We start from the raw sequence: 16,428 nt of genomic DNA on the forward strand, positions 1-16,428 counted from the left end.
GGTGCTCTGTGAGGATAGGAGGATTCCCACTCCACCTCCCTTGTGTTCCCTAGGTCTAGATTTACACCTACTTCATTCATCTTATGGTGTTTATCAATAAATGAAGTAAACTGATCCATGTGAAAATTCATATACAACATAAAGTGCTTTGTGCTCAAGATGCTGTTCCCTGCAGATCCACTGCTTCCACTTTACACATACTTCATTATCTTATAATATTTTCTATAAAGTAAAAACCTGTGCAAATTCATGTAATCATACAATATTTTGTGCTCAATATAGTGTTCTCTGCAAGTCCACTGCTTCCACTTTGCATCTACTTCAACAAAGTTCTGTTGCTCCAAAAAAGTCCACAAATGAATGAAAAGTTGATAAGGTGTGAAAGTGCTCCCTGCTCCAAACTGTGCCAGCTGTAATGTAGCCACGCCTTCTTCCACCTCTTACACACGTGATGGTGAGGGCGCCCCCTTAGTAGTGCTTCCCCACTCACCAGAGCAATATGACTCCCAGCTTTTCAGCTACCAGAGTCACAAACATTCTTCACACTCTCCTCACCTCCGATGGCACAGGAACTGGATCCTCCTCGCTCACTCCTGCAAGTCTGCTGCGCTTTCTGTCAGTCTCCCTCCTAGACTCGGCTTCCTCCTCCGACCGCTGTTCCAGCAGGAGCTCCGCCTCTTCATACACACTCAGGGAGGAGAGAAAGGGGAAGGATATACAGTACATACACACACAGCACAAGGCCGTGTTCACACTACCAGACGGTTCTCAGTGCTGCAGTTTCTCTGAGCTCCACAAGGTGGTGATCTCACTTCTACCCAGACAGGAAGTCTCTATGGAATACAGACAGGAAGTGATGTCAGGTACAGAGGACGTTCCATAGAATGTAGAGGGAGACACTGCAGGATCTGGCGGCAGAGGTAATAAGTAGATTAACCCCTTCAAGGGGATCAGTTGATGATTAATATATCTTGCTTCCAAAGCTAACCACACATGGATGGAAATGTGACCGATCCCTGCTGAACCAGCTGAATATCCATGTATCTATGGTCACCTCCCCTCCCCCACATCTCCTTCATTATGTAAGTCATGCTGAGATAATCTCCCATTGGCTGAGCAATATTCTCATTTGTCTCTGAGCTCCTTCTTGCTATTCCTCGTCCTGCCTGTTGTTTCCTTGGATAGATTTTCTGTGTAGTGACCCCGGCTTCATCTCTTGGATGCGCTCGTCTGTTGCTTGTCCTGACCTTTATCCTGATTCCTGGATCTCCTCCTCATCTCTCCTCCATATCCTCTTACACAGCTTTTCTCCACACCTGCAGTGACCCTGGGGGGATGGGAACTTGGCACCAGCATGCAGCAAAATCCATCCCCACCATTAGGAGCTCTGGAGAAAATTGTCTGCTATTTACACTCCGTTCCTCCACACGTCACCTGCTCACATGAGAGATTACTTTCACAGAATCCTGACAGATTTCTGTATGGTAAAGGTCAAAGTTTACTCTTCATTTTAGGAAAAGTGGGAGGCACCCAGAAACAATGATTTGGTTTGCATGGGAGCCTCAAATAGAGAGCCCCTCCAATCTCCCCATCCAAATGTCCCTCCATTCAGAGTCTATGTGTCCTATGACATCACACTGACCTCACAGCTCCTCCCCCCCAATGTCCATCCATCTGGCTTTTTTTTCTCATGCTCTTAGGATGTGGGCGGACCCTTGGCATCCTCACATAAAGTGGGTCTGTTGGTCCTGCATTGTATGTAATGATGTCAGAATGCCTGCAACAAGTTTTTACTCTGCTTAGTGTGGGGTTACTGTGTGGGTAAATTATACCTCAGTCTGAGGTGGGGCTTTAATCAAATGGAAACCTGAATAGTGAGGTGAGGAGGATTCTGGGAATATCATTTGATTTTACTATTTGTGTTCAGATCTAGAGTTTTCCTCCTGTGAAGTCTGGAGATCATATGACCATCACATTGCCTCCACCTCCCTCCCTGATAGAATAGAGAAATACAAAGAAGATTCTAGAAGTCCCCAGAGAGATCACGGAGGAGAGGTGAGCGGTGCTGGGAATTCTGGGACATTATCCAGTAACAGACAAGGGATGTGTCTGGATGGTGACTGTATCATTGTGTGTGTCAGGTTCCTATAAGGTGTCAGGATGTCACTGTCTATTTCTCCATGGAGGAGTAGGAGTATTTAGAAGGACACAAGGATCTCTACAAGGACGTCATGATGGAGAATCAGCCGCCCCTCACATCACCGGGTAAGAGGAGACTTTATTGTAAAGGAGAGAGCAGTACGGAGGATCCACCTAGATCCCCCATCATCTGATAAACACATAGAAACAATGTATTCAGTCAGTGTGTGTGTTTCCTACAGATGGATCCAGTAATGGGAACCCACCAGAGAGATGTCCCCGTCCTCTGTATTCTCGGGATTCCACACAGGAAGGTCACACCATCCCCCACCATCATCAGGTAGATGAGGAACAATCACTGATAGTATCATTAGGATCTGTACATTATCTGCATTGTTACCATTGATGTCATTTTTATTATATATTCAGAGTGGAAACCTGAGAGATTCTAAAGTTGAGGTTAAAGAAGAGATAAAAGAGGAGGATGATGAGGATGGGGTGATGAAGGAGTCGGAGTTTCTAAAAATACACAAAGATCTGTACCAGGACACCATGGAGGAGTCATCCAGCTACAGAAACCCACCAGAGAGATGTCCCCGTCCTCTGTATTCCCAGGATTCCACACAGGAAGGTCACACCATCCCTCACCATCATCAGGTAGATGATTGACAATTATTGGTAGTTCTGATTTATACACAGCATGTTTGTTACAATGAATGTTTTATTATATATTCAGAGTGGAAACCTCGGGGAGGATAATATTGATGTGAAAGAGGAGTATAAAGAGGAGGATGAGGAGTATGGAGTGATGGAGGAGTTTTCAGAAGGACACAAGGATATGATGGAGCCACCTAATACCAGGAACCCACCAGAGAGATGTCCCCGTCCTCTGTATTCCCGGGATTCCACACAGGAAGGTCACACCATCCCTCACTGTTACAAGGTTGGTGAGACAGAGATTATAAAACACAGACTCATGGAGACAATGTGTGGATTTTTATGTGATGTCACAATAATAAAGCTTATATTTTACAGATGATATTCTTTCATTTTCTTGATTTAGAGTGGAGATCCAATCGATATAGAATTTGAGGTTAAAGCAGAAGAAGAAGAGATGTATGTGAGGGATGATCAGCAGTCTATGGAGGAGGATGGAATAACGGGGACATTTATAGAGGAGGACACTCCTACAGAGATCAGCACAGGTGGGTCATTAACACTAAATACATTCCTCCACCCATACTGCTCACTGATTGGTCCAGAGTAGGGGGGGGGGGGGCTGGGTGATATTAGCCTGTAATACCCTGGTCACTTTCCTGTGCTGTGTTTCCCATCCTGTATTTCTCTCGGATAATCTTCCTTCTCTGTGCTGCAGACACATTTTATGTCTCTAGACTGGATTTATGAAGATTCTGGGGTTCAGCTGGTAGCAAAATGTTGATTTTCACCATAGACGTTGCTCAGCCTAGACCCCTGGGTCTTCTGCCCCATGCCCAGGTCTAGTAAGATCTCTGACAGAACAATCCTCCCGGGGTTACTTGCTCTGTTATTTGCTGGCTGTGTTGGGTGGAGGGATATGTCTGTATAGTCTCACACCCAAGTCACTGAGTTCCTTTCTTTTTTTTTATTGAGCCGTGTATATTCTATCTATACAATGCACACACTGTTACACACAAAAACTTGAAGAAAAGACATGAAAAGACACGCACACTGGTGAACAGTCGCAAACAGTTTTACAATCCACAGTAAACATGAATGAGCCACAAATCCACCCTTCTCTTGTCACGGAGAATAAGCTGACAGTGCGCCACTCTGCAATTCCAGGTGTACTCTCACCTCTTCAGATGGACCCCATTGCTCCATACCAAGAGGACACACCCAGCATGAAATCACACACCTTCAGTTACATGTAGGCGGAGCCTCCTCTTTAGGTAGTCAGCTCCTGCTACTAGAGATAAAGAGACTCCATAGTGCTCACTGTTATATTTATTACATGGATAAGAAAAGCACTCACAAGGTTAAAAAAGCAATCCAGTATTGAATACACCCAATCACTGCAGATTCCCCAAGCATCAGTCTCAGTGTAACTTGAGGGCACTCCGCCTAACGTGATGATGTCCTCAAACCACTCCCATCTGATGCGTTGCATCCTGATTGGACTTCCCCAAAGATATATATGGTCTTCAGGATCAGTCCAATCTCCATCGTGGTTGTTCTCCCCCCCATCCTCACTCTCTGACCTCTGGTGGGGCTCAGCCCTGCTGTTATTCATGACTAAATCATGGACTAAATAAGGAAGTGCGGGACTTTTTATGTTGGGAAGATGGCAATGAGTGATAGAGGGGGAGGGAGTCCTATAATCCCCTCATCACTGTCACTCCTATAAAAGACAGTTCTCATTGTTTCCTCACTCTCTGACTAAGGTCCATGAATAAAGAAATGAACTGGTAGGAGATCAGAGGACCCATTTACTAGTTACCTTGAGGGGGGAATTGTAAGATCCTCAGAGACAAAGCTGTCTGATGTGGGTGGAGTCCTGGTTTAGGGGAACCAATCTGCTCATGTCTAGTAATAATCTTTATATTTCTATTTTAGTAGATGGACGGGAGATGAGGAAAACCTCAGAGGATTGTCTCACTTTGTCTCCAGACTGTAAAGTAGAAGATGAGGACATCACACAGTATAGTCCAGGAGAAAACCCGGCTACCTCAAATGTCCATCCGGCACCACACAGTGTAGATGGACCATCGTATTCCTCTTATCCTGAGGAACCTCAGACTGTGAGGGACATTGCCAGACCATCGTATTCCTCTTTTCCTGAGGAACCTCAGACTGTGAGGGACAGTGCGGGACCATCGTATTCCTCTTTTCCTGAGGAACCTCAGACTGTGAGGGAGGGTGCCGGGCCATCGTATTCCTCTTTTCCTGAGGAACCTCAGACTGTGAGGGACGGTGCCGTCCTTACAACAGATAAGAGGTTCTCCTGTGCTGAGTGCGGGAAGTGTTTCAGTTTTAAATCCAATCTTCATGTGCATAAAAGATCTCACACTGGTGAGAAGCCGTATTCCTGTCCTGAGTGCGGGAAATGTTTTGCACAGAAGTCCGATCTTTCCAGACATCAGAGATTTCACACGGGGGAGAAGCCATATTCCTGTCTTGAGTGCGGGAAATGTTTTACACAGAAGTCTAGTCTTCACAATCATCAGAGCTCACACACTGGTGAGAAGCTTTATTCTTGTCCTGAGTGTGGAAAATGTTTTTCACATAAGTCATATGTTTCCACACATCAGAGATTGCACACGGGGGAAAAGCCATATTATTGTTCTGAGTGCGGTAAATGTTTTTCATGCAAGTCACTTCTTTCCACACATCAGAGATCGCACGCGGGAGAGAAGCCGTATTCCTGTCCTGAGTGCGGGAAATGTTTTTCACAGAAGTCCACTCTTTACAGTCATCAGCGATCTCACACTGGCGATAAGTCTTATTCCTGTCCTGAGTGCGGGAAATGTTTTTCACAGAAGTCCCATCTTTCCACACATCAGAGATCACACACTGGTGAGAAGCCGTATTCCTGTCCTGAGTGCGGGAAATGTTTTTCAAAGAAGTACACTCTTTACAGACATCAGAGATCTCACACTGGTGAGAAGCCGTATTCCTGTCCTGAGTGCGGGAAATGTTTTTCACAGAAGTCCTATCTTTCCACACATCAGAGATTCCACACTGGTGAGAAGCCATATTCCTGTCCCGAGTGCGGGAAATGTTTTTCAGAGAAGTCCAATCTTTCCAAGCATCAGAGATTGCACACTGGTGAGAAGCCATATTCCTGTCCTGAGTGCGGGAAATGTTTTTCAGAGAAGTCCAATCTTTCCAAGCATCAGAGATCTCACACGGGGGAGAAGCCGTATTCCTGTCCTGAGTGAGGGAAATGTTCCTCACTGAAGTCCTGTCTTCCTGTTCATCAGGGGTCCCACACAACCCTGGAGGTGTATTAGTGCCTTGAGTGCGGGAAATGTCTTCTATATGAATGTTGGTGGACATATGGGGAAGAAGCACACCCTGATATACACCTCAGATATACTCCATGGCTGATCTTCATCATGTAAGAAACACTTCATAAGGAGATCAGAGATCACCAAAGACATGGATGAAGTGTTGTCTCGTGTTGGCAATTGATAGCAGGAGAAAAATAAAAATGGAGTCCTTACCTTTCATTGGCTGAGTACATTTTGTGCGGGAAGATTTCACAAACACTTACAGATCTGGTTGTTATAAATGTGTTGATGAAATGTGACCCGCATTCCCCCAGTCATGGTGAATTGGGATTTCCTATAAAGGTCAATTCCATCTGGTGGCCATAATGTGCTTTCCTGACAGATGTCAATGGCAGCATACGTTTGGGTAGCCTCGCCCTCGTTCCTCCCCCATGAGACCCCACCCCATAAATGTTCAGGATAAGCCAATGGCTGCGTTCCTTTTTTGTCCTCCTCACTTATAGGACCATTTTTGTATGAAGTTTTCCTACCTATTGGAAGCATTGGTGGGCGGGTCTGGTGCTGGGCAGCTGTGCGGGATGTCAGGAGCTTCCTTTGGTATCCAGAAGTCTTCCAGGATGTCCCGAGTGGTTATTGAGTCCCCAGCTATCAGCGGGGTGGTGTTATGGCACACATATGTAGAGGATCCATGCCTGGAGAGTGGGCCCTGCCATCGGCGGCCATTTGCATTGGCTGGGAGCCCAGCTGTTAGCGGGTGGCCATTAAGTGTTAGACACGTGAAATCTGTTTCGGTGCAAAAACAAATTCCAACAAATTTTTGGTTATTCCTAGATTCGGATGTATCCAAATCTCCAAATGAAATTGTAATGAATTTTTTTGAAATCTGTTAAAATTGGTTTTGTTTATTTGTTTTCTAACGAAATTCCAACTTTTCAGAATGATTCAAATTCGGATCAGACAAAAAAACGATCGACCATACCAGGCCACAAGTCCTCAACATGGGGGGGTGGGTGCTTTGGGTAAGCTATGCCCCCCCACCCCGAAGCACCTTGTCCCCATGTTGATGGAGACAAGGGCATCTTCCCCACAACCGTGGCCTGTGCTTGTGGGGGTCTGCAGGTGCAGGCAGGGGGCTTGTCATAATATGAAAGCCTCTTTTACCAAGGGGGCCCCCAGATCCCGCCCCCCCCATGTGAATGAGTATCGGGAACATATTACCCGTACCTATTCACCAAAAATTGTCAAAAAGTAATAAAAACACACACAAATTTTGAAAAATCCTTTATTTAAAAAAAACCTACTGCAGGCTCCTCCTCCATACATAGGAAAAGGGCGGGGTCATCTGTCTACATCACCTGGAGGCACTGCCCCTTCTGGCCTCATGGATCGGTGCATGCTGGGTCCCTGACGTCAGAAAGGGCGGTGCCACCAGGTGATGTAGACAGGTGGCCCCGCCCCTTACCTATATAAAATATGTGAAACGGGGAGCCTGCAGTAGGCAGAGGGTCTCCATGATGGCGAGAGCTTCTCTATTTATTTATTTTTCCGGGTGCGGCGGGCTTTGTGATTGATGACGGATCTACATCGGGGGACGCTGGTTTTTATTTTATAATAAAGGATTTTTCAAAAATTGTGTGTGTGTTTTTATTACTTTTTGACACTTTTTTGGTGAATAGGTACAGGTACTATGGTCCTGATACTCATTCACATGGGGGGGGGGGGTCCCTTGGTAAAAGGGGCTTTCAGAAAACGACAAGCCCCCTGCCTGCAGACCACCACAAGCACAGGCCACGGTTGTGGGGAAGAGGCCCTTGTCCCCATCAACATGGTATGGGGTCTGGTATGGGTTAGGAGGGGGGGTCTTGCTCGTCCCCCCTTTTCTGACTTGCCGAACTGCATGCTCAGGTAAAGGTCTGATATTTATTTTGGGGGACCCCACGTCAATTATTTTTTTTTACATTTTGGCATGGTCCTTGTATAGCCTGGGGGGCGGGGGGAGACCCCTTGTCATTTTTTTAAACATTTTCTATTGCCGGGCAATGCCGGCATTCTTTTCTTTCCATTCATCTGTCATTGGGGAAGCCCACTGACGGCTGATGAGTCGTTGGTTGGTAAGGATGCGGGCGGCCGGCTTCCCAGCCCCCTGCTTAACAACCAGCTATTTCTTCACTCAGAATTCCAATCAGTCGATTGTTTCTCGACCAATCGGAATTTTGATCGTTCTGATAAGTTTGAATTCTTTAGATTAATAAACTAAACAAATTTTAGCGAAAAGGAAAATAAATTTAACGAAAACTAAACAAATTCCAAAACCAAACTAAAAGAATTCCAAATTCCAGAATGAAATGAAATTAGTAACATAATGAATCTATCCGAAACGAAACAAATGTTTCCATTCTGCACATGTCTCCTAAGCGTGCCCAACCCAGATATAGCAGTTGTGTTCCTGCCTCTGGGATCCGGGTCGCCCTGCGGATGCTTCGATTGCCCTGTGGAAGAGGTCCGGGACACGTGAGTATGTTTGGCTTGAGGTCCACAGAAGGGAGCAGACGCCATGCGGGCTGCTAGGAAGTAACCAAAAGGAAAACATATGGAGAGGACTCTGCTCTCTGGGTGATCGATGTGCATTGCAGCATCTTATCAAAGTTTGGTGCAGTCGCCTACCTTTGTCTTCTTTTCTGTCCTGAGGAGAGAACTGTTTGTTGAAGCAAGGTTTGCCCTCTGCGTAGCGGTACCCCCGCAGGAGCCGCTTGGATATTGGTGTACCCGGGCCTCCCACTGATTACTCCACAGCCAGATACAGGGTATTTTCACACAGCCAGGTGCACACACTCTTCCGCTCGTTGTCTCCAATGACCAGTCTAGGGGATGTGTTTTTATGTTTTATTTGGAGAACTTGGATAGGAGAAGAAAAACCAGAGCCAACATGAGAGTCCCAACATCCTATCTGTTCAGAGAAATGGGAACCTACAGATGTTCACAAGGAACCACTGTCATAGGTGTGGACTTTAAGGGCACAGCATGAGACAGATAACAACTACATGGATTTATCCTAAAATAACATTTATTGATTTATTTAAAACCAGATCTCAATAAAATGAGGAAACTGGCCCCAAACTGAGCTCAGCTCGTACACAGGAGATCAATGTCTCCTACTAATTTCACTCATGTACATCATACATATATAAGGATAAGTTGGTATATATCATAAGGTTCGTGTAGGTATAGATATTTCCTCTCTTCACTTAGATGTAACATTTAGTGACGGCCATGTACTTTTTTACTGAATATATCTTATTACTGTCTCCAGACCTAAACCCTATTGAGCATCTGTGGGGGATCCTCACGGAAGGTGGAGGAGCGCAAGGTCTCTAACATCCACCAGCTCCGTGATGTCATCATGGAGAAGTGGAAGAGGACTCCAGTGGCAACCTGTAAAGGTCTGGTTAACTCCATGCCCAAGGGGGTTAAGGCAGTGCTGGAAAATAATGGTGGCCACACAAAATATTGTCACTTTGGGCCCAATTTGGACATTGTCACTTAGGGGTGTACTCATTTTTGTTGCCAGTGGTTTAGACATTAATGGCTGTGTGTTGAGTTATTTTGAGGGGACATTAAATTTACACTGTTATACAAGCTGTACACTCACTACTTTACATTGTAGCAAAGTGTCATTTTTTCAGTGTTGTCACATGAAAAGATAGAACAAAATATTTACAAAAATGTGAGGGGTGTACTTACTTTTGTGAGATACATATGTCTTGGATGGGATGCGGATAAAGCAGACTCATGGCGAGGATTCCATCAATTCAATTTTTAGGGCTCTGTTGGATCAGCTAACTTGGAGGCAGAGGAGGGATCAGATAGACCCTGGATTTCTCCATAAAGAGTACCTGTCCCTGACAAAGCTATCACAAGGGATGTTCCTTGTGGTAGCAAAAATGTAAAGGTATGTGATGTATGGCCATCCATGTGAGGTATCGCCATCCATGTGAGCTAGTGGTGCACTGAATTTTCGGCAACCAAAATTTTCGGCTGAAAATGGGCCTATTCCATTTCGGGCGAAAATGGGTTAAAGATGCCGAAATTAATGATGGCCGCCGTGGGCGCAGCGCAGGTTTCTAAAGTCCTGCCTCTGGCTAGTGGCTCGCCTCCCGGTGATGTCACTACTATGACTGTGTGTATGAATGAACTAACACACCGGCCGGGCGGGCGAGCGGCCGCTAATACCTATAACTAAGTGAGCCCTTCACTTCCCTATCAGGCGGGTATCTCCGCTAACAGGGAAGTGAAGGGCTCACTTAGTTATAGCTTTTAGTGTGTTAGGTGCGTTAGTTCATTAATACACATAGTCGTAGTAGTGACATCACCGGGAGGTGGGCCGCCGGCCAAAGGTGGGACTTTTGAAAGGAAGGACACAGGAGGAGCGGAGAGTTTGCCTGCCTGTGGCATGGAGGTGCCGACAAGTAAGGAGATTGCCATCATTGAGGGGGGGGGGGGGGGGGGCTGAGGCAGGGTTACCAATGATATTTGTATTGTGCAGCATGAGGGGGTTAATGTATTGCCACTGCTGGTCACTGATGCATTAGTGACCGACCAGTGGCAGTTAATTACCACTGGTTGCACTAATGCAGCACAAAGGGGTTAATTAACTGCCACCGGTCGGTCACTAATGCTTCAGTGACCAGCAGTGGCAATACCTCAACCCCCTCATGCTGCATAATACAAATACCATTGGTAATTAAATTAACCTCTTGCCAACCCGTCACTGTACATATACTGCGACAGGGTGGCAGCTACAGGTGTACGTCGCTGCCTGTTTCTGGTGTATGCCCCTCTTCTATCTATTTTTAATAATTTGGGGGGGGGAAGTCATTTTCGGTTTTTGGCCAAGGGCATCCTGCATTTTCGGTTTCGGCCTGGAATTTTCATTTCTGTGCATCCCTAATGTGAGGTATCGCCATCCATGTGAGGTATCGCCGTCCATGTGAGGTATCGCCGTCCATGTGAGGTATCGCCGTCCATGTGAGGTATCGCCATCCATGTGAGGTATCGCCATCCATGTGAGGTATCGCCATCCATGTGAGGTATCGCCGTCCATGTGAGGTATCGCCATGAACATCAGTGTGAGAGAAGAATTCTACCAGCAGAGATCACATTTACCGATAAGCTGTAAACCTAGAAAGGCTTTTATAAGGGACACCTATGGATAATTTTAGGCTCCGTAGTTTTTCACAGGCGTGTGCAATTTTTATTCTTCACATTTTTGGTATAAATTTACTTGCCACAACATTATATTTTATATCTTACCGATAAAATGGGTATTCTATTGTATTCATGTGCATTCAAATTTGTGTATTATTTCCTGAAAATTTGATGTGGCAAAAAAATCCCCAATTTATTCCCCAGGGTCTCTGCTTTTGGAATATATTTCATGTTTGGGGGTTCTAAGCAGGGGAGGACTGGCAGCCTTAGGTCTGGGGGGCAAGTCCAGTCGAGTGGCCCATTGAACCACCGAATCGGCTCCCCATCCATCTGCACCACATTTCCCTCACAGAGAGATAGAGAGAGACTGCTCCACATTGCCCACACAGAGAAAGAGAGAGACAACCCCACATTGCCCGCAGAGAGAGAGAGAGACAACCCCACATTGCCTGCACAAAGAGAGAGACCGCGCTCCATTGCCTGCACAAAGAGAGAGACAGCTCCACATTGCCTGCACAGAGAGAGAGACCGCTCCATATGATCTGCACAGAGAGAGAGAGAGCGCGAGAGAGACTGATCCACATTGCCCACACAGAGAAAGAGAGAGACAACCCCACATTGCCCGCAGAGAGAGACCTCACCACAATGCCTGCACAAAGAGAGAGACCGCGCCCCATTGCCTGCACAGAGAGAGAGACCGCTCCATATCATCTGCACAGAGAGAGAGAGAGAGCGCGAGAGAGATTGATCCACATTGCATGCATAGAGAGAAAAAACGCTCCACATTGCCTGCACAGCAAGGGAGAGACTGATCCACATTGCCTTCACAGAGAGAAAGAGACTGCTCCACTTTGCCTGCACAGATAGAGACCGCTCCACTTTGCCTGCACAGATAGAGAGACCACTCCACATTGCCGGCACAGGGAGAGGGACCGCTCCACATTGCAGTTTCTCTGTGGAGCAGTCTGTCTCTCTGTGCAGGCAGTGTGGAGCAGTCTCTCTCTCTCTCTCTCTCTCTGTGTGGGCAGAGTGGAGCGGTCACTCTCTGTGTGGGCAGGGTGGAGCGGTCACTCTCTCTCTCTCACTCTCTGTGCGGGCAGAGTGGAGCGGTCACTCTCTGTGCGGGCAGGGTGGAGCGGTCACTCTCTGTGCGGGCAGGGTGGAGCGGTCACTCTCTGTGCGGGCAGGGTGGAGCGGTCACTCTCTGTGTGGGCAGAGTGGAGCGGTCACTCTCTGTGTGGGCAGGGTGGAGCGGTCACTCTCTGTGCGGGCAGGGTGGAGCGGTCACTCTCTGTGCGGGCAGGGTGGAGCGGTCACTCTCTGTGCGGGCAGAGTGGAGCGGTCACTCTCTGTGTGGGCAGGGTGGAGCGGTCACTCTCTGTGCGGGCAGAGTGGAGCGGTCACTCTCTGTGCGGGCAGGGTGGAGCGGTCACTCTCTGCAGGGCCGGATTAAGAGCAATATGGGCCTGGTGCTGGGGATTTTGGTGGGCCTTAAGGGTTGTGTGTCGGCGTGCGCAGGCCAAATGCTATGGAAGTCCCAGGCTTCCATAAGAGCCCTGCATCAGTGTAGGAGGTGCGCCCTGAGGTGACGTTGAAGGGCGCAGCTGTGCAGAGCTAACACAACATTACAGAAGCTGAATACCTGGCTTCCATTAGGACTGCCCGCAGTGCCCATTATTAATCCCACCACCCGGCCCAGGTGATCCATGCGGAATGCAGAACCGGTCAGGCCAGGGGAGACCTCTCCCTGTCGGCCCATTGCTTTCCATGCATGGCCTGTTCTTTTTGGGCGGCTGGGCCCAGGGTCACATCATTGGGTGGGTGTGGCCAAATTGTACATGGGGAGGGTCCTAAAGAAACATTGTTAAATAAAACCAGGAATGCATAACACACAAGCACAGGGTTAAGGACAGGAGAGAGTAATACACAGAATGCTGGGTTCAACACAGCGTAATACACAGAGTGCTGGGTTAAGGACAGCATAATACATAGGGAGCTGGGTCCAGGACAACGTAAAACACAGAGTGCTGGGTTCAGGACAGCATAATACATAGGGAGCTGGGTCCAGGACAACGTAAAACACAGAGTGCTGGGTTCAGGACAGCATAATACATAGGGAGCTGGGTTCAGGACAACGTAAAACACAGAATGCTGGGTTCAGGACAGCATAATACATAGGGAGCTGGGTTCAGGACAACGTAAAACACAGAATGCTGGGTTCAGGACAGCATAATACATAGGGAGCTGGGTCCAGGACAACGTAAAACACAGAGTGCTGGGTTCAGGACAGCATAATACATAGGGAGCTGGGTTCAGGACAACGTAAAACACAGAATGCTGGGTTCAGGACAGCATAATACATAGGGAGCTGGGTCCAGGACAACGTAAAACACAGAGTGCTGGGTTCAGGACAGCATAATACATAGGGAGCTGGGTCCAGGACAATGTAAAACACAGAATGCTGGGTTCAACACAGCGTAATACACAGAGTGCTGGGTTCAGGACAGCATAATACATAGGGAGCTGGGTTCAGGACAACGTAAAACACAGAATGCTGGGTTCAACACAGCGTAATACATAGGGAGCTGGGTTCAGGACAGCATAATACATAGGGAGCTGGGTTCAGGACAACGTAAAACACAGAATGCTGGGTTCAGGACAGCGTAATACATAGGGAGCTGGGTTCAGGACAGCATAATACATAGAGAGCTGGTTCAGGACAACGTAAAACACAGAATGCTGGGTTCAGGACAGCGTAATACATAGGGAGCTGGGTTCAACACAGCGTAATACACAGAGTGCTGGGGTCAGGACAGCATAATACATAGGAAGCTGGGTTCAGGACAACATAATACACAGAGTGCTGGGTTCAGGACAGCGTAATACACAGAGCGCTGGGTTCAGGACAGCGTAATACACAGAGTGCTGGGTTCAGGACAGCATAATACACAGAGTGCTGGGTTCAGGACAGCGTAATACACAGAGTGCTGGGTTCAGGACAGCATAATACACAGAGTGCTGGGTTCAGGACAGCGTAATACACAGAGTGCTGGGTTCAGGACAGCATAATACACAGAGTGCTGGGTTCAGGACAGCGTAATACACAGAGCGCTGGGTTCAGGACAGCATAATACACAGAGTGCTGGGTTCAGGACAGCATAATACACAGAGTGCTGGGTTCAGGACAGCGTAATACACAGAGCGCTGGGTTCAGGACAGTGTAATACACAGAGCGCTGGGTTCAGGACAGCATAATACACACAAAATGCTGGGTTCAGGACTGCGGAATACACAGAGCACTGGGTTTAGGACAGCATAATACACAGAACGCTGGGTTCAGGACAGCGTAATACACAGAGCGCTGGGTTCAGGGCAGAGTAATATACAGGTTCAGTAGGAGGCTACTTGCAGGGTGCAAGGTTCAGGAGGAGGCTACGTGCATAGGGCAGGGCTATTACCCATTTTTTTGTTTTCTTCTGTATGTAATGACTGTATACATGTAATTTTTGTGTGTGTATTATATTTTGTCAGTATATGTGTGAATATTATTTTCTGTGTGTGGGTGGGTCTGTGTAATGTCACTCACCCGCAGCCTGTATAAAACATATACACCTCACATCACTCACACACCAGAGAGACACTACAGGAGATGGTGAGAGACTGCAAACCAGACATGGTACAGGAGATGATCAGAGTGCAGACATGGTACAGGAGATGGTCAGAGACTGCAGACATACTACAGGAGATGGTCAGAGACTGCAGACATGGTACAGGAGATGGTCAGAGAGTGCAGACATGGTACAGGAGATGGTCAGAGACTGCAGACATACTACAGGAGATGATCAGAGACTGCAGACATGGTACAGGAGATGGTCAGAGACTGCAGACATGCTACAGGAGATGGTCAGAGACTGCAGACATGGTACAGGAGATGGTCAGAGACTGCAGACATGGTACAGGAGATGATCAGAGTGCAGACATGGTACAGGAGATGGTCAGAGACTGCAGACATACTACAGGAGATGGTCAGAGACTGCAGACATGGTACAGGAGATGGTCAGAGAGTGCAGACATGGTACCGGAGATGGTCAGAGACTGCAGACATGATACAGGAGATGGTCAGAGACTGCAGACATGGTACAGGAGATGGTCAGAGACTGCAGACATGGTACAGGGGATGGTCAGAGACTGCAGACATGGTACAGGGGATGGTCAAAGACTGCAGACATGGTACAGGAGATGGTCAGAGACTGCAGATATAGTACAGGAGATGGTCAGAGAGTGCAGACATGGTACAGGAGATGGTCAGAGAGTGCAGACATGGTACAGGAGATGGTCAGAGAGTGCAGACATGGTACAGAAGATGGTCAGAGAGTGCAGACATGGTACAGGAGATGGTCAGAGAGTGCAGACATAGTACAGGAGATGGTCAGAGACTGCAGATATAGTACAGGAGATGGTCAGAGAGTGCAGAGATGGTACAGGAGATGGTCAGAGACTGCAGATATAGTACAGGAGATGGTCAGAGAGTGCAGACATGATACAGGAGATGGTCAGAGAGTGCAGACTGTAATGTTCCGGTACCTTTGGTACCCTAAATTACACTTTCCACAAGTGTATGCGCCCCACCATTTACTTTTGGAAAGGTGCGCATACACCTTTAAGACTGGAGCTGTCATCACCCAGCGCCGGACTAGATGGCTATTTAAAGCGCTGGTTCTCACTCACATGTGTTCGTTCAAACACCCTTACCTGGATGCTAACCTGGCTTGAAGCTTCCATGCTTGCAAGCTTACCTCGCTGACGGAACCTCGCCGCGCTGATCCCTGTATCCCGCTACTGGATCATCCGCCTCTCCTGAACCACCCTTCGGCTGTATCGCTAATAGTGCTAAGTACCCCGCAGGGGAATTCTCTATAAACTTATACTAAGCTTACACTATCTAGCTCTGCATAGTAAAGACTGTTTATCACATCTGCATAACTAGATTGCTAGCTCTTGAGACTACTGCTACTTTTCTGCACTGGGTTGATCTCTTTTGTATGTCCACCTGCTGTTCTGTCATCTGCTACCATACAACATTGCTAAACCT

At 47.4% G+C, this 16,428-nt stretch overlaps 1 protein-coding gene across 1 annotated transcript in view; it reads left to right on the top strand.

Annotated features, from left to right (window-relative positions):
* The window catches only part of LOC309550227 (uncharacterized protein), a 1,381,219-nt gene that overhangs the window by 1,293,932 nt on the left and 70,859 nt on the right, over window positions 1-16,428 (top strand). Inside the window, 2 exon segments of the mRNA XM_082250638.1 lie at window positions 5,150-6,056; window positions 6,060-6,062. Of these exon segments, the coding sequence (XP_082106764.1) occupies window positions 5,150-6,056; window positions 6,060-6,062 (910 nt within the window).

This window comes from Pelophylax lessonae, assembly GCF_965119305.1.
Source record: "Pelophylax lessonae genome assembly, chromosome: 3".
Taxonomy (NCBI): domain Eukaryota; kingdom Metazoa; phylum Chordata; class Amphibia; order Anura; family Ranidae; genus Pelophylax; species Pelophylax lessonae.